Source organism: Protobothrops mucrosquamatus, unplaced genomic scaffold, assembly GCF_001527695.2.
Source record: "Protobothrops mucrosquamatus isolate PMUCROS unplaced genomic scaffold, P.Mucros_1.0 scaffold_293, whole genome shotgun sequence".
Lineage (NCBI taxonomy): Eukaryota > Metazoa > Chordata > Lepidosauria > Squamata > Viperidae > Protobothrops > Protobothrops mucrosquamatus.
Window position 1 is genome coordinate 9137 of NW_015386369.1, and position 23412 is coordinate 32548.

Sequence of the window (23412 nt, forward strand, 5' to 3'; positions counted from 1 at the left end):
GGCTTACTTGAAGAACTACTTGAATGATAATTTTTATTAATATGGAGAAGATGGATTGTTTATATTTAAAATAAGCATAGAGTGGTGGAATATAATTTAGGTTTTTAGTAAATTTGCTCTTTTTTTTAAAATATTTTACCTACTCATGTAGAATAATGTACTTTGTGGAGTTAGAGATATTAATACCTGTTTACTTATATCTGAATATTATCCTGGGATTAGGTTTGGGAAGTCCGGGGGGGTGGGGGGTGGGGGTTTTTTTCATATAGCATTGTGTAACACTTGTGATGTTTTTTTTTTATGATGAAAAATAATAAAAATCTTTAAAGAAAAAAAAAAAAAAAGGACTAACAGGCTTAAACATTTCTCAGGTAACAAAACAAGATTGTGACTCAGCGAACTCCAAATGATATGAAGAGACAGAATCTAACTGAATAAATCTAAATCTGATCTGACAGATAATTTGAATAGTGCTTGTAATAGCCCCATAAATGGAGTATTGGCTTACCCATTTTCTGGCTCAATCTTATAAATATTGTATTTATAATAAGCTTAAAACTATTTTCCATGATGTGTATCTTTAGTGTCTATCTATAAGTTACTTATAACTAGCTATGTTAATGTGAATTTTGATACAATAATTCTCTTAACACAGATAATCCTGAATCTTGTCCCAAAGGGATGAAAGATAAGAAAAAATATTTTGAACCTGCTGCTAGAGCAGGGCTGTCAAACTCAATTTCATTGAGGGCCACTTCAGCATTGTGGTTGCCCTTGGGGGGCTGGGTAGGTGTGGCCAGGGTGGGTGCAGCCTGCTGGGTGGGCGTGGATGGAGTGGGTGTGGCCTACTGGGTGAGCATGGCCAGCCTACATCGTTCGCATCAAGGGTGCCTGTGGGGGCCTGGGCAGGAGTGGGACAGATCTGAGGGTCTCTGGCAGTAGGGGGTGGGACCGGGGCAAGCGCCAAGGCATGGTCCATTTCTTCATTCCTCACAAAGGGTGACACCTCCCCAGCATGCACCCAGGGGGAGGGGCCAACACAGCAGGGGCTGGTTCCTCGCTGTTTCTAGACGACCTTGTGGAGCTAAGACTGAATGCGCTTCAGCATAGATGGCCACTGCAAAATTGTACATTGGCTCCCGGCCGGCCAGGGCCAAGGCAGCAGGGGCCGTTCCCTCACTGTTTCCAGGATGGCTTCGCAGGCCACATGAAACCACTTCGCGGGCCGCATCCGGCCCCCGGGTCTTGTGTTTGACATGTCTGTGCTAGAGGATTAAAGGGGTGAACTGGTGTCCAGATTTATGTCCTTACTTAACCATGCAGCTCACTAAATGATCTTGGGATGACACTAGCTGAATTTAGACAATACCCAAAGGTATGGATTGCTTAGCTATTTTCTTAACTGCAGTAAACTACAATTGGTTTTGTTTGCACAAACTCTTAAATCAGAAACAATCCAAATTGTGGCTTTTGGTCTTCCACCGCTACTTCACAGTGGTTATTTTATAATGAAGTGAAAACAGATTCCTGAGTAAGCTTCCAGCAGAAAAATGGACAAAAAGAAATAAAGAAACTTGAACATTTAAAACTATATTCTTAATCTTCGACTGGCCTGAATATTTAGCAGCAGAACAACTAACAAGGGGCTGGATTGCAAAACAATAAAAGCCAAATAAATATCTGAGGCAAAGAATGAATCCATTATTATGTTCAGAATTTTGAGGAAATGCATTCTCATGATACTGCTATAACCCAACAAAAATTGCTTGTTAATTTTACTAAAACAAACTTTGCATCAGATAAACATTTTTGCAGGCATTTAAACTCTCTAGAAATGCAGTTCTAAAACCCAATATTAATCCTGTATGCTATAATGCAGTCCAGTATATCTTTTTTCCTTCCATTCAGTTGTGTCTGATACTCAGAGATTGCTTGGACAAGTCCCTGCAGTTTTCTTGGCAAGATTTTTCAGAAATGGTTTGCCATTGCATCCTTCCTAGGGCTAAGAGAGAATTACTGGCCCAAGGTCACCCATTTACCTTGTGCCTAAGGTGGGACTATAACTCACAGTCTCCCTTTTTCTAGCCTGATGCCTTAACATTATGTCAAATGGACGTTCTTTGTATAACTCTTCAGAGTCAAATACAACTGAGTTAATTTAAAGACATTTCTGAGCATGTCTGAGTATAGGATTGCAGTCTGAGTGCTTCTTGGAAGTAGTGTGTCTAGCTTTTTTCCCACTTTGATAATGATCTTTCTTACTTTGATAGTGATCTTTCTTACTATAGTCTTTTAAAAATAATTAGCATATACAAGTAGAAATTCTGGTTTATAATTTATAATTTTTCTCTGTACTTTTGTAGCTATGTGAAGTATGGGTCCCTTTTATAGATCAATCTATAGTTCTCATCTCTGCAATGATGTAATCTCTTCCTTATGTAGTTTATATTAATGAAAGGATAATTAATTTGAATTACTGTTTTCTGATGCTGACACAGGATGGATTTTCCTTTCTTATTGATACACAATTTGGTCTGGGTTCTTTTTTCAGTTGCTATATAGAATGTGCTACTTACTAGCCATTGGTAGTAACATGTAGAATTATTGTAAGTAGATTGAATTTAAGTAAAAACAAACTTATCCATAGATAGATAGATAGATAGATAGATAGATAGATAGATAGATAGATAGATAGATAGATAGATAGATAGATAGATAGGGAACTGCTAATAATCTTTTCAGCCCTCCTCATCACTCTCTGCACCGCCTTCCTGTCTGAAGCCGTGATGCTTCCAAACCAGACTGTGATGCTGTATGACAGGATGCTCTTGATCGTCCCTCTGTAGAAAGTGGTAAGAACAGGGGAAGAAAGATGTGCTTTTCTCATGCGACGCAGAAAATGCAGGCGCTGATATTGTCCCTGATAAGTCCTGCATTTTTAGTTTGGCTTGCATTGTAGCATGCACAAATGTCTGGTTGTCTACCTTCAAAGTATGTATTTATGTTTTGGGTCAAATGGTTTACATTAGTGTGGAGTAGATGTTGTTTTCATGGACTTTGATTACTAAGCACATGTAGTGTGTTAATGTCCAGGTAGAAGGCAACAAATAGAAAGCAGAATTTTAATATTTTTAAATAGAACTTAAAAGAAAATTCACAAGATTTGGCTCATCAAATTGTGAGAAATGCTCAGAAAGATTGTCTTGCTTAACTATCAAGCTACTGTGTGTTCACTAACATACTTGCACACATATATTAAAAGATTAAGCTCATACAATTGTTCAGTCCTTATGCCCTCTCTTAAACCCTAAAGTTTGATTTGTCAACCTACCAAGTTATACACACATGCAGTTCACAAAGTTTTGGCATGAAAATAAATATGGTCTTTCCTAGATACCAAATTACCATGTGGTCACCATTATATATATATGCACACATATTCACAAGCTCAAAAGTTCTAGCTCATCAGATTGTCTTATATCTACCTATTTTTTTAACAGCCCCATAAATATTGTCTTATTGTACTTTGCTAGCAATTTCTAGTGTATGTACCGACATAGTCGCTTCCCAGTTGTTTCTCCCACCTGATCTGGTCAGGCAGGATCAGCTTGCTTCAAATCCTGTTGGCTAAGTAATACCAGGTGGTCAGTCCTAAGTTCCTTTTCTGCCATAGCACTCACCTTATAAAATATTCTCTCTTCAGAGATCAGGATGACCCCTATCCTGCTGGTTTTTCTTAAGTCCTTAAAGAATAGCCCTGTGCCCAGACCTGGAGCTTTGAGTTTTTACAGGGACGTTTCTTGGTTAATTTAGTGATTATAATGAGTGAATTATTCTCAACTGCTCTTTATTTTAATTTTTGTATTGTTTTAAATTGTTTTTATTATTTAAATGTTGTTGGATGTCCAAAGTCATTTGATGAGATGGGTGACCATACAAATTGAATGGTCATAACTCTTTGATAGAGAAATCAAGTGCAGGCTTTTCTCTTTGAATTGATAATGAGTGAAGAAGAATAAGACAGTAGCCAAGAATCATAAATTGTTTAAATGAGAATGTAAAGAAAAGGTATGTTTGTGGATAAGGCCACTAGTGGTTCATAGGAAAAATAAGAGTCATGTTATATAAATATGGGGGTAAAGCTATAAATGGTTACTCATGTTAACTATTTAAGAGTCAGTTTGTTATATTGGTTAAACTAGCATCAGGCTAAAAACCTGGAGACCATGAGTTCTGCCTTAGGCATGAAGCAATTTCCCTTCCTCCCCCATGGTCACTAAAATCTGCAACAGGAAGGTTTTTCTACGCAGGATTATTTCAGTTCTTATCTTGAGGACAGGCCATATTTGGTAATATAAGATTGTTCCAATGGCATTGCCAATTTTGAATGCAAAAAAAAAGGATGATTCAATTCCAATTTTGCACATTTGTCCAGTGTAAAGAAAGTGAGGTAAAACGCTTTCTGTTCTGTCAACTTAAAGGACTTGAAGATGGATGTAAGGGACAGAGGCCATTTATTGGGATAAAGATTAGAAGACAGAAAGTGATTGTCCTGCTTACACAACAAGACAAAGCACATTTTGGAATTATAAGAAACTGGTTTTGTGACTTTAGCTTTGAAATCTGCAAGAGAACAGAACAACACAAATGAGCTGGGGGGAAAAGCATTATATGCTACTTTTTTGAAAGACAAATATGTTTCTACATCTTATGGTTATAATTGATGATCAACATTTGATACTGTAGCACAGGCACATTATCCCAAATTGTTATCCTGAATTCAACACATTTTAAATAGAATATATCAACATATGCTGATTTTATAACTGTTGTATATACTGCAATTTTATAGCTGAAATAGCAAGCTGATTTTAGATAGGGCAATAAATAAATCAGGGTTGCATCTTTTCCATCTACTATAGCACATTTTATGTAAAGGCTTAAGCTTTCATGAGCTGACCTCATAGCCTAACATGGTTCTCTCCTACAATACATAATATGTCAAAGATTCTATCCCCATTTTCCCCAGTTTTCTGTTTGAGTAGAAGAATCAGAAAAATATTTCTCCTGGCTTTAGAACAGTGTTTCTCAACCTTGGCAACTTGAAGATGTCTGGACTTCAACTCCCAGAATTCTCAAGCCAGCAAAGATGGCTGGAGAATTCTGGGAACTGAAGTCCACCCAGCTGCAAGTTGTTAAGGTTGGGAAACACTGCTTTAGAATTTCTAGAAAAAAAAATTCATTTTAGAAAAAAAAACCCTATACTCTAATTACCCTGAACTCTTTCTTTGGGTCCCTGCAGTCGAGTTTTAAACAGAGTTCTGAAAGACAAGGTGTGTTTTCTAGCTCTGATCTGTTCTGCATCAACCCTGATATGTAAATGCTATCTTGTTGTTACTAGTACAGTATGAGGGCGATAATGAAGCAGGACAAGTTCACATATTTGAATCCTACCACTGCTCAAATTTCATAAACTCTTAATTAGAAAATAGTTGGTCCCTTGAAAGATGAAAAGTATTCATTCCACAATTCCATATTATTGAAAGTGTACTTCTTTGAAGTAAAGATACATTCATAGATATATGCCATATATGTTATAACTCTTTTGAAGGCTTTTTGAGGAATAATATATGTATCCTTCTGTAAGTATCATCCAACAGATGTTACAGAATTGTATCACAGAAATGAAATCTTCATTCCTAAGATGACTTTTGTTTCTTAAGCAATATAAGCCTATACAAACAATAAATTGCGACCATGAAATATTTTTACCAGTCATATTGTTTTCTTATAAATTATTAATTTAATTTAATCCTTTCCCTTGTTTTTTCTTCCCTCACTTCCTTATTAAGTACCAAATTATTATTAAATATATTTTTGGATCTTTCAGATAAGAATATAAAACAAAAAATAATTAAACCAACCTCTATTTATTTGGAAAAATCTTTCTCATACTGTGGCTCAGCCAGGAGCTAATTATTTCGTTTTTAACATGTTGGTGTCATTGTTGTATAGTGCTAAAAACATCTTGAATTCAGAAATGCTTGTTTTCTCCTATAAAAATTGAAATGCTAATATTAGAACATTACACATACCAAACAAGACTAGAATATTAAGTACTATTTGTGCCATAATGTGTGGCAGTGTAATTGGTAGTGAAACCTGATTAAATCTTCATTCAGCTGATGAGAATTTATCTGAATTAACTTTGTAATTCAGAGCTTAAAGTACTTATAATGTCATTTCTCCTTAAAATTGTCATGCTACTATAGAACAAACTATATTTCCTTAATACCCTTGGGGGCAAGAGAAGTTGCTTTTTAAAGAGGTCCTTGATTCTGTTCTTCATTTTAAAAATTATCTTATACTTAGGCACTATGAGTTATTTCTTTAGTGCAGGGGTGTCAAACTGCCGGCCCGTGGGCCGGGTGCATCATAGCGAAACTGCGCCCATCCCATTGCCGGCAATGGCAAAAAAGTTGCGATACGTCGCAACACGTCATGTGACGTTGCGAGTTTGACACCCCTGACTTAGTGGTTTAGAATGGTTAACTTGTAAGGAGCTTATAGTTTGTAAACTCAGTTGTGGACACTACTTGATATTTATTTTACTATGGATGACTAAGGAAGGTATAAGAATACTAAACATCATCTCATTAGAAACTCATCATGCCTTTACAGGAAATTATGCTTTTCCAGTTTACATAAGTGTTTATTTTGCAATAAAATAATGAGAAAACAAATAAGTGTGAAATGAGCAATATAATCACTTGCAAATAATCTGTGCTCATGTTAGTTTTAAATTCAAGCATGGTAATATTTGAGAATTATTACTCAGTACTAATAGTACTTATTAGCACTACTTCTAAAAACAAGAGAAAGGTGAAGCATTTTAATAGATTTATGCTGCCATTAATAAAATGCAATTAAGACTTCATTTAGTTTGAATTGTTTTTGTATGTAGGCATTTTGAGGTTATCTTTACCTTTGTATATGCAATATTTCAATGCTATAATAATAATTTATTAAACTTGTATCTTAACGCTCTGAGAGATTCACAGCAATCAATCAAACAAACAAAAAATATAGTAAAACTAGTAAAGCACCGACTCCCCCTAACCTTTGGGGCACCAGGGACTGATTCTGTGTAGAGAGGTTTTGGGCCTGATTTCACATGCTGCCTGCATCCTGCAGATGGGGCTTTGCTTGTTTGCGCGGCCCAGTTTCTGGCATGTTGCGGCCCTGTGCCAGTCCATGGACCGAGGGTTGGGGGCCCCTGCAGTAAAGCATAAAAGATAAAATATTTGTCAGGACTTCACAAAAATTTGAATTAATGTATTTCAGCATTATTAATTTTAAGATATCATAACACTTCTTTTGCCTCTAGGAATCTGCTTTCATGAATTTGCAGGATAGGAATTAGTAATTTATGTTTCTTTGTATTATCCTTTATACAGAGATATTTTGTGATTTTTATTACAAATCTACAATGAACCTTCTCAGGGAGGAAGTCTGATTTGAAAACTCAGTATCATGAAATATTATAATATTATTGTGTTTGTGTGTTACTTGTTTTAAAAAGAATTAAAGTCATTTGCAAAAGCAATATGAGATTTCCAAATATTACTATGTTTGAATTATAACCAACATTTTGACTATATAGTGCATTTCACACCCATTTGCTATTATGGAAATTAATCTAAGCATTTCCAGTAGTATTGCTAAATTCTGTACTCACACACAATACATGTAAATCAATGTGTCCGGTTTGGTAGTTAATTTGACTTCTAGTGTTTTAAAAATAGCCCTTCTGTATTATGACTTGGTTTTATGATGAAATTGTTTTTCATTTTTAAGCAAAATACATTGATCTGACTGTAAAAATGCATTTAGTACGACTATGAATATTTTCATTGGTAACTAGTTGTGTTATCAGATTGGAGAAAAGATGAAGATGAAAGATTCATTTAAATAAACATGTACAGTAGAGACAAAAACAAATTATCTAGCTCCCCTTATTTTCTCTTTTGTTTTATATATTGCTTCCTTGCAGCTTGTGCTACTTGTGGACCAATTCGCTTGAATATTGCCTGAAGGGTGCTATCACACATAGAAATAATAACCATTGAAATAGTAATAAAATACTGATTAGACAATTGGGATAATCCATCTCTGTGATCACCTGTTTTTCTTTAAGATAGCAGCAAGTTAATATTGTGTCTTAGATTGTGATTATAGAGTATGCTTTTTTAGTATTATTCATAGGAAATCTGTCTCAGTCTGGTACTGTTTACTTACTATACATTGTGTCTTAATGTATAATATTTATTTATTTATTTACTTTTGCTTTACAGTATCTGGAGAGGACCAAATGTGAACTGTGTTGACAGTACTGGATACACTCCGTTGCATCATGCTGCTTTGAATGGGCACAAGTAAGTTTCCTGTGTCTGAAATAACTTTTTAAACAACCAGCCTATTAAAGTAGCTAAAACTAAATAAACCCTATAGCACTATCATCAGGATTATGCAGTGCACTATGCCATATTATTGTTAAATGTATTTATTCAGAGATGTTGATATTTTGGTATTCTAGACATGACTGCCACCTCCTCTTTGAGTAGGAGTTGAGAGTCCAGGAGAACCCCTAAGTTACGGATCAGGTTCATCTGCAACCCTATCCATAATTAGTTTAATTAAAGTCCCAAATCTTGAAGCTCTGAAGAGCCAAAGCCATTCAGCCTTGCCAGGGTTCAGCTGAAGACTGTCGTCCCCCATCCAGGCCCCCACAGCCTCTAGGCCAGGGGTCCCAACCTCCGGTCCTTGGACCAGTACTGGGCCGCGGCATTCCAGCAACTGCGGCATGCCAGCAACCAACAAGGAAAGCCCAATCCACAGGATGCAGGCAGCACATAAAACTATGCCCCCTCTGGTCCATGGAAAAACCTCTCTCCATGTAACCGATCCCTGGTGCCCAAAAGGTTGGGGACCTCTGCTCTAGGCACTGCGAGAAGGGCGGCAATAGCATCACTTGGATCACCAGGAGTAAAGTGATAAAATTGAGTATCATCAGCATACTTACTTACGTATGATGCTTATACTTCATCAATCCAGAAAGCTTTTCTTTAAAGAGGAGAGGCAAAAGACTTTTCAAGATTCATTTTCTCATGCTTGTTATACATTGGTTATAGTGGGATGAGAAATTTTGGAATGTAGCGGTTACTTCTGCAGCCCAGAGACAGTTGGGAGACATATATATTTAATAAGTTATTATAATATTTAGTTTACATGATTTAATAGGGATTTTGCTAAAATCCTAAAATTACTTTAGTTACTTTGTTAGGAGTCTAGTTTAAAGCACCCCCCAAAACTGGCTGTCCAGATTCTACATTAACATGTCCAAATCCACAAAGGATTCTATTTGTACTTTCCATATTTAGTCTGTACTCAACTAGTACTCCAAGGCCTCTATTACAAACTCTGCTGCCGGTCATATATCTCCAATTTTAAATCTGTGCATCTATCTCTGTTCTCCACTTCTTTCTCTTAAAATTTAATCTTTTGTCATCAGCCAGTACCTTAATTTCTCAAGTTTATTTTGACTGTTAGTTTTGTCTTCTATGCCACTAGCTATCCTAGCCAATGCTATGTGATCTGCACATTTGACAAGCATTCCTTTAGCACCTCATTTAAGTCCCTAATATAGATGTTGAATACATGGACAAGGCCTGAGTCTTATAGCATCCCACTTAACTTTCATTGTGGTTCTTCTTAATGAATAGCAATTAACAAACACCCAGTGTGAGCTTTCATGCCAGCAGTGTATTCATTTAATTGTCCTTCTATCCAGCCAACATGTAACTAATTTGCTAATCAGAATACTATGGCCTGTTTTAATAAATGCTTTGCTGAAATCAGAACATATTGGAACTGCTTTAGTAATTCCCAAGTAAAAGTAGTACTTTCCATCCCCAATAGGAAAACAAAATTATTAGTAATGTTGCATTTTCATGAAATTTTCCTCCTTCATTGTTTTTCTCTTTTTATGAACATATGTTGTTCTTTAGGGATTTTTTTAATTGAGCAGCAAATTATTTCTGTGGGACTGAAGAGTACTTGCCTTTCACATCTGTATCTATTCTATACTGGAGAGCTGTTATAGTATGTTTCTCAGTCCTTACATTGGCTGGAAAGTTGCTCTTTACTGCCATTTAAAGGCTGCAAAAGAAAATTCTTTTTCTAGAGTAATGAACAGACAATGCAGCTGTGGATTCTCTGTATCCTTTTATAAACAAACAAACACAGTAAGTTCAGTGTTTCATTTTCAGCATTTGTTAAGGTTTACCTCTCCTCCACAACACTATAATTGGCTAAACTCGCCACAGATTCTTTTGCTACTCTTTTTTTGTTTTTTTATCCCATTCTGGGCCCTCCCCAACATGTTAGCAGTCTAGAAGAACAGGCTCTACAGTTGTTCACTTGCAGCTGTGTAATCAGCATAATTTGCAGTTCATTTGCATCTTTGAGAAAGAATGAGCATTGGCTACTTACATGCTTGTTATCCTTTAATTTGAAAAAATCGTGATCTTTGCTGATAACTTCTTTACACAGTTGTTTATACAAGTAAATACAAGTAAACAATATATGCTGAAACAGTGAAATCAAAAGCTTTAATAAGTATAAGAAAGGGCCATAGGAACCTTTGCAAGCGTGCTATGAAGATTATGTAAAACATCTGTTAAAGTGCCTAAAATCTACTCAGAGGTAGTGTCTGCCTGTGCTGGTCCTATGGAGATGACTTTGGCTTGGGCTTGTCCAGTTATCTGGGTTTGATTTGATTTGATTACTTCCAAGTAAGTCCTTAGTTTGATGATTCTGTTACCTACATGTTAGGTTCTGTCCCTTCTGGTTGGTCAAGGCATCCTGAGAGGTGACATTTAGATAGGTGACATGTAGCTAATCAGTAGTAAATGCTTTTTTTTTTTTGTAAAAGGGGATGGTTCCATGTGCCCTGAAGGAGACAGTGGTTTGCCCCTTCTCAAGAAGTTACTACTGGACAATTTTTTCTCAATATCTAATGTTCCTTTTTGGGAGAGACTATTGAGAAGGTGGTAGGTCTACAATTTCAAAGGGCTGTAGACAAAGCAAATTATCTGGACCTGTTACAATTTGGTTTCAGGCTAGGATACTATATAGTACTGAGATGCAATTGATCACACTTGTGGATGACATCTGGTGGGCTTGGAATGGGTATGGTATATCCATTTACCTCTCATTGGTTTTCAGTACCATCAATTATGGCATCCTTCTCGACTGGCTGACATGTTGGGAGTAGGAGGTCTTGTTTTTTCACTAGTTCTCTTTTCTCCAAGGATGGTTCCAGTTGGCATGTGAGGAGGAGAGGTCCTCTACTTTTGGGGTGCTACAAGGCTTAATTCTCTCTTGTATTTACCATCTTCATGAAACCTCTGGGGGAGGTAATTGATTGCATATGTCAATGCACTAGCTAGACCAGGGGTAGGCAAACTTGGCTCTTTTATGACTCGTGGACTTCAACTCCCAGAATTCCTGAGCCAGGCTGGCTCAGGAATTCTGGGAGTTGAAGTCCACGAGTCATAAAAGAGCCAAGGTTGCCTATCCCTGAGCTAGACCAAGTCAAAAAATCCACTCCAGAGCAAGGCTAAAATTACTTTTCTTGAAATTGGCTGTAGTAACAGAATCATGCAACATGTCTTGCTAGTTCAATAATTTGTGGAGTTCTGTCTGAGCTATAATATCAAGATACTATCTGCCTGTTGTAGATTTAAAATATGTCTCGTACAGACACACCCTATTGCCTGGGTGCATATCTCCATCAAGATCATGCATATCTCCATCAAGATCATCTTTCTTACTTTTTATAGCATGGGTCTCAGTTTTACATCTGTGACCTGGACCATCCAAGTGGTGCTGGGGAAGTGTCTTCCCAGTACCTAGATGTTGTAAAAGTCTGGCTGGAAAAGATCTGGCTTCAGCCCAACCTTGACAGGGCTGAATGGCTGTTGTTTTTTAGGGTCACCCCAAATCTGTTGATTTACCATCTTTAATTCTGACTAAGGTTATACTTTCCTGGTCAGAGTTGGTACACATTGCCGGTCCACTTGGACTCAGTGGCAGCCTGAATAGCAGGTGGCAACTGTAGCCAGGAGAGCCAGTGCACAAATATATTTTATGTGCCAGTTTAACCTTTTCTAGATCTGGAATCATTGCTCACAGTCACTTATGCCTTTGCTACCTCCCATTTCCAATGTGTTCTGCATGTCCTATCTTTTCAAGAGCATTTGAAAACTTCACTGGTCCAGAATACAATGGCACATGTAGCAGCATCGGAGTAACATCTATGTAACACAGATGCTGCATAAGCTGCATTGGCTTCCAGTGGATTTCTGGTTGAATTTAAAATGCTGATTATCACCTTTAAAGTTCTATATGGCATAGGGACAAATTACTTGTGGGACTGCCTATCCCTAATGGTTTCTGTTCATCCATCTAAATCTGGGTCTTCTTGATGGAACAGTCTTGCCAGGTTGGAGTTTGGAATTTTATTTTCTCTGTCGTGGTGTCTGCCTTAAGGAATAGCCTCCTTTGAGAGATATGGATGCCCCAATCCGATTGGTCATAAGGAAAACAATCAAGATGTGGCACTAGGATTAGGATCATAATGAAGCTGGCATGATATGTTTGATCTATGGATGTGAATCTTATTAGGGCCTCAGCACTGTCTGTTTTGCTTTAATGGTACTTAGTAATTGTATTTTTATTCTTGTTCACCATCCAGAGTTCCTTTAGGTAGATGGGCAGCCATATTAATTTGTTAAGAAAATAATCAAATAAACCGTATATCTAACTCATACTTGGGAAAAAAAGTTCATTCTTGCAAATTAGATTTAAACACTTGTCTGCTTATAGATAGTTTGAATAACTAAATGTTTTCCTAATGCTTAACCCTAAGCCTGTTTATATAGATACATTTCATCAACTAGGCTGAAAGTTACCTCCCAGTTAGTGAATTGCAACGTTATTTTCTTTTGGTGGATGAACATAGGCTGTTTTCACTTTCCAGTTCTGAAGCAACCCTGGTGAATATTTGAATTTGGAAATGTTTTCCAAGTTAACTGATTACAAACTGATATTCTTATTAACAAATGTATCCAATTTACTATTTGATTTTGATTGTCAAAATTCTTCTGAAATTTCATGGCATTATTCCGTCCTCAGGGATGTTGTGGAAGTTCTGTTGAGAAATGATGCATTAACGAATGTGGCTGACTGCAAAGGCTGTTATCCTCTCCATTTGGCAGCTTGGAAGGGAGATGCTGAAATAGTGAAACTGCTAATACACCAGGGACCCTCCCACACTAAAGTAAATGAGCAGGTCTGAATATGTTCCTTTTTTGTGCTCTTAATGATCTTAAATGGTTTGTTGTGTTATTCCATAGAAGGGGGTGAATACAGCATCTACAAGAATGAATTTGTTGTTTGACATCTTGCTTGAGAAATGGCTAAAGGTTAAATACTATTATTGTTCAGCAAATTTGAAAAATTGTATCCTGAAAGCTGTATTTTTGGTTGATCAGATTGAGAACTTAGAAATCAACAATGGCTGAATTGGTTCATATACAACGGGAGAATTTTAACCATTATTCCTATACCCCACCCCCATCCTACGCCACAATTTTCTGCACAATTTGAAACTTGACGTTGGTGCATCCATTTATTTCTGTGGTGAAGCAAATCTAAACAGCTTTATTCTCTTTTTGCCATATTTTGTAGTTAGTTTATACTGCTTTACTACTTATGCTTAGTAAGCTAATCTTGTGCAGTTAACTACAATACAGCTTTCAGATATTAATAATTAATTTACTAAAATGCTGTGCTCAAATGGAAGAAAAACAGCAATTGTTTCTGTTGTTTAAAATGCTGCCATTTGACTTGTATGATTGAAAACTTTCTTGTGTACATGGATAGACATACTGTATACACCTCATAGTGCTAGTATTGGTATCAAGACCAGGTAAACTTTTACAGTATTGCTCCAAATTAAACCGGGACTAGTATATGGAGAAAGAGAAATATTGGGAATACTAGTGAGTTTTCTCATGAAATTATTTCACTTCCCTTTTAGTTGTATGTATGTATTTATTTACTAAGACATCTATGCTGCTGAATACATATTCCCAGAAATCAAAGCAGCTTACAGAAAGCCAAAACAAAGGATCAAACACTTATCTCACATAAAACATTTAACAGACATTTAACAGACACCCATGGAGGTAGGCTAAACCTCCACTTCCACAAATGCATTTCTAAAAAGTAAAGTTTTCAGAGCTCTTTGGAAGGCCAATAATGTTGAGGAGCACTGGGTATCCAGCTGTAAGTTATATCATAGAAGGCATCACCAGGAATGAGGCCCCAGGGGTCTATTGTCCATATAACCTTTTTCTTGTGGAAAGTAAAATTATAACAGACCCATGATTGTGAGGCTTATTACCTGTGTTAACAAGTAGCTTAGCATAGTCTCTTACAAATATTCAAAGAAGTTCATTTGCTGACTAGTAATGTTTTTTGTGAATGAATAGCCAAATGTACACATTCAAAGTTTTTAATAATATTGTTTGGAAATCTTTTTTGTCAGATATTGTTTATTGTGCTTCTAGGAAAAAAAACTTTGCCAATCATTTTATTGTTAACATTTTAAATTTTACAATGCCATTTGCAATTCATTAATAAATTGGATGGGGCCATATGAAAATGAAGGCTCTTGCAATCTATAGCTAGCATGAGGCCAAATATTTGTAAAATGTCATAGTGAAGTGTTAAATAGAGAACTTAAGATTTTTAGTTGAGCTTTGCATGTTGTCTTTAAAACAATATGCATGATCAACTATTGACAGCTGGAATGGCTAGTTTACTTGATTGCTTTTCATTGGAATGAAATATTGTCATGTTCTATCATTTCTCCCCTTCAGAATCACTCACTGCTTTTTTACTATATCCTGCCATTTCATCATCACATTTTCTTTTCCTCTCCTTTTTGTAGAATGCTCTTGAGATCAAAGAACTCAAAAAGTACGGCCCCTTTGACCCCTATATCAATGCCAAGGTGTGTACTTTGCTGACAGGATTTCACTGTATCATTACTCCAAGTTGTATTTTTGTGCTCTCAGAAGCCTTGTCATCTAGTTCATTGATACTGCCTATCTCTTTAATGTGATATTTGTATTAAGCCATGTTTGATTTGGCTGGTTGGTAAAAGTTTACTTGATGTTAACAAGGTCTACCAGTGCTTTCTACTTGGTAGATTTGGGTTACTTGTTGATTCCCAAAGCAGTAATAGCATTCAAAAATATAATTTCAAAACATTCTGGTATTGTTTCCCTATTTAATAAGAAAGGGAATAATACTGATTATGTTTATGGTATATTATCCAAAACAAGTGTGCATTCTTAGCAATACTGAAATTCATTTTGCTAATAGTAATGATGCTACATAACACAGAACTATTTTTGTTAGTGCTTGGATGAGGACAATAATGCTTTTATTGTCTATGTGGATGTATGCATGTATCCATTTGTGTGAAAGTATGTTCATTTTTTCTTATTTCATTAGTTCCTTTTTCACATCTGATTCTCTCTTAAACTGAATATGGCCTATATCCTTCTGCTTCTAATAATCATAAGAAAAATAGAAAAGCAAATCTGAAAATATTGAAAATAATCTTAAATTACTTAACAGATAATCTAATAGAATATTTAGAAATATCTTAAATGATTCCTTGTTATAATGAATCTAAAAATAAATGTTCGTTGTAAATTAATTATTTTAATTTTTAGACCATCATATTGGATTAGCTTATATATTGATTTTTAAGGTCCAAATCAAATTGGGCTCCATGGGTGTGGTTTTAAATATATTAAGATTATCAGAGTTGGAGATAAACAGGGTGAATTAGTTTAAATTACATGCTTTTATAGATTCAGACCGCAGTGAATATAGTCTGTAAATGTAGAGTAAACATTAATGTTTGATATGGTAAATTATAGTCTGTACAGTACTAAGATTCATAATGTACAAGTTTTGGTGAGGATTACAGCATCACTCTGCTCAGTTTTACCTATATGTCTATGATAGTTTTTGGACATTAAGGAAGTTTCAGAAGCCATATTCTGTCTCTATATTTTTCAGTCTAAAGTAGATCAACCCAATGGTAAAAGCTGAAATTGAAGTGCTTAGACATTTAAATCAGAAACTGAAACGTTTTTAAAATCACAGTAGAAAATACTAATTTAAATAATTGATTGAATTATTTTCTTTTTCATAATTCATATATATACATATATATTCATATATTTCTTTACTATAATAGTTGAAATATTTGCACCTGAACGAAGGAGTATAATCGCTTTTGTCGTAATGGATTTTTATTGCAGAATGTGTATCTATATTTAGCTAGGAAATTTATGAAATTTGTGATTGTCTTGGCTATCTGTATATAAGTTAGAACATTAAAAAGTATAATTTATTTAAGTACCAAAACTGGAATCCAAAGAACTCTAAAACTAGTTCTCTGTGTCTGAATAGATGTTTAAAAAATTTCCAAACTGTCATTTTTAATTTGCATGGTGTTAAAAAAATCTGTAACACAGATAAATAATAATAAGTCAGTATCTATTTGTGAATATATCTTAGATTTCCAGAAACAAGAAAAAGTAGATACTCTTGATGATACATTTTTCCATTAAATGAAAAAGAATGTTGTTAGGAGTCATACATTTCTATAAATTATCAAATACTGTATGACCCATTGTAATGTACACCTCATGATAAAATGTTACAAATTATGATCCACAAAGCATTTGATCATTTAGCTAGAAAAGCAATCTTTAAGTGGTACCAAACTGAATGAAGTTAAATTTTAATATAGTAATTATTTCAGGCAAATGTCATTCTAGCCACATTTAATTTCCAGCCACTTTCTTTGCAGTATAGAGTTTATGCTGCTTTTTAAATGATTTCTTAGTTGGTCTTCCTTTCTGGGTGGAAGCAAAAAACATGATCTATAAGTCATCATCTAAGTAGGCTATATATCAAACATTAAAATGCCAAAAGTACACAAAAATGTCCCTTGTTCTATTCTCTGCAATCTTAAGTGGAAACACCAGCAACAGCAAGGTGAAGATATAGAAAGAGTGCTCATTCATTGTTTTGTTTCCACCAAGCCAGATCCCTCTGGAAATCTGGAGGAGAGAGCATCAGTGTCTTTTTAAATAAAATATATTTTAAATCTTAAAAATGCTGAAGATGAAAGTGAGATTAATATGTTTCTGCAAGGCTATTTTCTAAGTCTTTTGTAGCTTAGTATTATTTTCAATTAATGAATACCATTAAAATCAAATGTTTAAACCAATCCAGCCTAAGAAGCATATTCCTCGAAGCTCACTTGGAAGGCTAAACAGCATAGAAATGACGATATAATAAAATATGTTACTTTAAACAATACTTCTGAGAATCATGCTGATCTTCTCCATATACTGGATCAATGTTTCTCAATCTTGGCAGTTTGAAGATGTGTGGACTTCAACTCCCAGATTCCCAAGGCTGACTGGGGTATTCTGAACTAACTGGAAATGATGCTTTTTATTTCACCAAACATTTGGTTGGGTTGGGACCCAGTTTGGTATAAAGTTTGAGGCATCAGGCTAGAAACCGGAAGACTGCGAGTTGTCATCCCACCTTAGGGCCAAGATCATCTGGGGATGCTGTGCCAGTCACTTTCTATCAACCCTAGGAAGTAGGCAATGGCAAACCATTTTTAAAATGTTGTTTAAAAAACTTCTGGGAGTTTTGTCCAGGCAGTTGCCAGGAGTCAATCCTGACTTGAAGACCTGTGTCCACAAATACAGAGATTTTTGCTATTTTTTATAAGGCACACAGTTTTATTAAAAAAAACAACTAGGAAAAATGCTTATGAATGTTTAGTTTTGCGACAGCAGGCATTTCAGTATAGATGAGTTAGACAGTGGGTTTTGACAAATTGGTAATTAGACACAGTATTTGTGCATTTTCCCCCAATTGAATTATATATGTTTATAGTTAAAAGGTAACTTTGGCCTGACTGTCAGAAGAAGGCCCATGATACATAAAAACATTATGTGATCATACATTAGAATTGGAAATATTTTTTCTAGAGTTAATATAGTTAAAATTACCTCAATTTAAGTCGCCGTTTTCTTTCCCTCAACTATTTCTTCCTAGAGTTTCGTTGGGCTTGCCAATTGTGATTACGGTCTCAGTTTTATGGGATTCTGTTTAATATTTAGTGCTTTTACATACAAATTATGAGTTTTGTACTGTACCAATTGCAAATCACGTATACATTGGCAACTGTTAGTTCATATATCCATGAAAAGCATTCCTTAGTCTTCAAGATAAATGGATCAGGGGGCAAGATAAGAGCTGTTTAAGCTGCAGACCACTGTTTTGATTTTGAGATGATGTTACCATTTCTTTTCTCCTTTTTCTCTTAAGAATTACAGAAATCAGTCTCAGGCATTTTCAAAAAGGCTTGCTTTTTAAAAATCTCAGTTGGACTGTAAGATTTTTGCATTAATAGGCTAAAGCTTTTGAAAGAATCGGGGAGCCATCAAAGCCATCCTCTTAAGGAGTAGCAATTTCATCCTATTAATGAAGATTCTTCAGATTTAAGTCCTGTCAAATGTGCAGCTATTTGGATGCACAGCTGGATCTAAACAGCACAGATTACACTGGTTGTAAGAGGTGGCATCCAAATTATTAGAATAAATAAAAATAATTGTTTGCCACAAACTTGAAATCAAACCTGGGCTTTATAAGGATTTATAAAATTTTGCATTTCAGAAGTGCCTATATCTTCAGATGTTGTTGGCCAGCAGATTTAAATGTCTAATTAATGACTTGGTTAAAAGGCAAATGAGTGGTTGATGACAACAATAAGATATTAATCATATTAATCTTTTTAAAAAATTCGTTCCTGCCCATTCAGTCATTATTTGTGCATTAACCTTGTATAAACTAAGATACTGTAAATTATATTTCTTCTGTTAATACTGGAAGTTACATAATATGCAGAGTACAACAAATAGGTAGCAGCACCTGACTAGCCTTGTTTCTCCCACAAGTAAGTCTAGTTATTGCTGGGATAACAAAGGGCCAGGTAATACTAGGGCTGTAGGTTAGACTATGCAACTGGAAAAAAATCTTGGAAAAAGGCAGTGGCAAAACACTTTTGTGTTTGGTCAAAACTCTGTATGTATATGTCCATAAAATCCCTAGGATTTGAGCTCAATTTAGCCAAGAACTATCTTTAGTCCAATTGATGTTTCCCCCCCCCCCCGATGTTTACTGATGTGGTACATTATGTATAGTTTGTAATATAATGTGGCCAGAAGATACCACGATTTTTCATGATCTTTCATTAAACCCTACATTTTAATTATAAATCCTGAACCATATGCTTTTCCCTCTATTCATGGTGAGATTCTCTGCAAGCTGCTGAATGATGCATTACCTCATTTAAAATCACCTTCACTATAAATCTGTTTTTCCTTGGCAAATGTGTTTGGCTTGAATTGTTTCTTTGCCATCGTTGGAAGTGTCTTCCTCAATTTTTCAAATGTTTGTGCATGTCTGTCATTGTTCATAATAACGTTCACTTGTACTTTCCATGTATTTTATGTAAAGCACTCTGACTGTTCATCTATTTCCTTTCTGTTTCAGCTAGTTTTGTCAGGTGCCCATGAGACATTGAACATTATTGATACTGCTAGAACAAAAATAAATCACAATGAACCTCTCTTATATTTTGTCCAGTATAGTACAACTTGTAAAGTTCTAATTTATTTACTTTTTAAACAATTGAAATGTTTCTGTGAAGCCAGAGTTTTGTTTATGTATATTTAACCATTATAATTACACACAGACACACATACACACCATTTAAATGGTTAAATACAGTAACAGTTTGAATAGAATTTTTGTGTTCATTTACTTATCAGCTAGAATCTTAAAGTACTTAGGTTTTCACGTAGCGTTTAACCCAATGCTATTTTATAATTCAATGACTTCCCGATATGAAGTCCAATTTCAAAAAAGCATTTGATCACATGAAAGAGCTGTTTCTTGACATATAATTAGTTTCTATAAGTTGATAATATTACTCATAGCAGTGGCCCTTTATATAAAATAAAAATAAAATATAATAACAACATAGTGTCAGATTAGTTAATAAAAGGTGAATTCTCCAGAGAGAAATAACACAGTCATGAAATATGATTTATTATCAAGTTGTTGGCTTGCAAAATGTACGTTTGTAGAGTTTGTAGTAACTTTTATTGAATGGATAAGTAATGCTTGGTGAGTTTTAAAAGTGAAAAAAATTATAGAACAGTATAAGTAATATTAATCTCAAAATGCAATAATAGATATTTTATCTATTTTTTTCTCTAGCAAATGTCTGCATGTGTGCATATGTACATATAAATAACAATGGGACCATGATGTACTCACTATGCCACTGCATGCATAGTAGAAAAGAATTGAAACAGTTTTAATACATTTATATTTAAAATAAATGTTATCTTTATTATAATTGTCTCTAAACTCTAATGGTTTTTATATTTATGTAATCTTAGAATAACGACAATGAGACAGCATTGCACTGTGCAGCTCAGTATGGCCATACAGAAGTGGTGAAGGTTCTTCTGGAGGAGTTGACTGATCCTACTATGCGCAATAACAAGTTTGAGACTCCTCTTGATTTAGCTGCTCTCTATGGGAGACTAGAGGTTGTGAAGATGTTACTTAATGCTCATCCTAATCTATTAAGTTGCAATACTAAGAAACACACTCCCTTACATCTGGCAGCTAGAAATGGCCATAAAGCTGTAGTTCATGTACTTCTGGAGGCTGGCATGGATAACAACTACCAGGTATTTGTTTAAAATTTTGTGTGTGGAGTTTCAACATTAAAGTAATGTTTCAGGATCAGATTTAGTATTATAGCTCCCTGTTCAATAAGAACTTTTCTATTCACTGTTTTATTTCATCATATGTTTTAATATCCCAATTATATGCTGCTTAGAATTGGCAAATTGAAGCAGCCTATAATCCCAACAAATACAAAAGATTGTTAAATACATTTATTTTGAAGTCATGTTAAGTTTGAAATTTAATAGAATTATGCTTTCAAATTCTTTCAAGTTTAGCGGATTCTGTTTTACTCTAGAAATCTAGGCTTTTTCTAATTGTCAGCTAGAAAACTTCTGGTGCTTAAATCCCGTATTTTCAGCTGGATATTGTCTTTTCTGTTTTAAATTCAAATTAAATAAAATTCAAATTAAATACAGTTTTTTATTAGTTGTAATTTCTCATTGATTGATTAGAGTGATCAGCCTGTATTTTTAAAGAAGCTGATTTAAGTTGGAATACACTGCAACAAATAGCTTCAGTTTGTGAACCTGGACATACACTTTTATTGTTTTCTGATGGTATTCTCAACCCATACTTGTTTTACAGACAGAAAAAGGTAGTGCTTTGCATGAAGCTGCTTTGTTTGGCAAAACAGATGTGGTACAGATATTGCTAGCTGCAGGTGAGGATCTTTTAAACATATTTTTAGATTTCCTATTTTTGTTGGTGGTCTGTTGTAAACATTCAGCAGCCTTAGCATAGTTCTTGAGAATGACCAACATAATTTAACTTGAATCTTTCACCCTCCTGTTTAAACTTCTTCAAGCTAAAGCCTCATGAATGTTTAGTATAAACTAGTAAAATTAATAAGAGCTAAGCAGGAATTGCTAGAACCTCTAATTTGATATTGAGATCAGGAGGTTGTATACTCGAAGAACTTATATTCATTTCCCTTCTGAAATTATTATTTGCTTTCACTACAATTGAATTGTAAGTTATAATTTAACATATTTATTGCTTTATTATTTTAAGTATTCCTATTCTGCTTCATTTAAGTATAGGCTTAATTGCTTCTTATTAAAAATACAATAAAATATACTTGTCTTAAAATTATAATTAAAATAAAAGCACTTCCCAAATTAAAAATGTTTCTTCTAAAATTAAGAGCCTTCATATGGCATAAGGGCAGCTTTAACCAATAATAATAGTAACAACAACAACAACAACAACAATAAATGAACATCGATGTAGGGCCAAAATGTACATTTAGGAGCAGGAAGTGATTAAGGCCAAGTTCTATTTATACCACATTTTGCTATGTGAGTATATGCAACATTTCTTAATGTTCCTGAATTACTGTGTATAATGTCAAGTTTCTCTTTGTGTTGAAGGCATTGATGTGAATATAAAGGATAACAGAGGCTTGACCGCTTTGGAGATTGTCAGAGAACTTCCTTCTCAAAAAAGCCAACAAATAGCAGCTTTCATTGAAGGTAAATAATTAAACATAAAAGAATAGAGGGCAAAAGTTGAGAAATAGGAAGCACACTAACATGACACACTATCAGCTATAAAATGTGTGAGTTGTTTTTCAGTTAGGCAATTTCTAAAAAGCCTACATTGCTCAATTAACTACATTGTGGATACAAAGAAAACTAGATTGAGCAAAAAAGCTGTTTTCCCTCGTTTTTATACTTCCTCAAAATATGGTATTAAATTAATAGTTTCCTGGTTTTTACTGAATTTGATCATTGTCTCCTCAGCATTGTACTGTATTTTTATCCCATTTCAAATTAGTTATAAATGTAATGCATCCCTTGTTTATTTTTGAGATTTATAACTTCCAGGTCAGACACTTTTGAAAGCAGTCTATATTGCAAGATGCATTAAGTAGGCAGAGGAAGAAAAGTAAAATAGAACCATTTTCCAGCCATAAATTGTTTGTAAATTAATTAAATGCATCCTTAAAAGATGGGGTTTTAGATGGGTTCATTTTTAATAATGGACTAGTGAAAGACCAGTGCAAATGCATCGGGACTGAGATACAAAATCAGGAATCACACAGAGAAGGATTGTTGACCATTTAATACTATTGGGGAAGCAGCCATCACTAACATTTGCATGAGGAAAAGAACAAGTCTTTACATTTGGAGAGAGTACAGAGGACAGATTTAATATTATATAAATCCAGTGTCAGCGTGCCAAAAAGGGGTTAGCAGAAGTAGCTTTTTTTCTTATTTCCCTCCCTTCCACTGTCCATTTACTTTACAAAGGCCCTCCTGAATGGAGTGAACTAAACAAAATGGAAATCTATAAAGACTGGACAGAGTCATGATCCATTTAAATATATTATATATATATATATATATATATATATATATATATATATATATATATATATATATATATATATATATATATATATAT

The 23412-nt window shown here is 34.7% G+C and overlaps 1 protein-coding gene across 1 annotated transcript in view; it reads left to right on the plus strand.

Annotated features, from left to right (window-relative positions):
• Nucleotides 1-23412, plus strand: part of LOC107302820 (ankyrin repeat and SAM domain-containing protein 1A) — a 45923-nt gene that overhangs the window by 4400 nt on the left and 18111 nt on the right. Inside the window, exons 3-8 of the mRNA XM_029287303.1 lie at nucleotides 8355-8435; nucleotides 13258-13414; nucleotides 15080-15142; nucleotides 20709-21005; nucleotides 21592-21667; nucleotides 22377-22478. Of these exons, the coding sequence (XP_029143136.1) occupies nucleotides 8355-8435; nucleotides 13258-13414; nucleotides 15080-15142; nucleotides 20709-21005; nucleotides 21592-21667; nucleotides 22377-22478 (776 nt within the window). The remainder of the gene's footprint in view (nucleotides 1-8354; nucleotides 8436-13257; nucleotides 13415-15079; nucleotides 15143-20708; nucleotides 21006-21591; nucleotides 21668-22376; nucleotides 22479-23412) is intronic.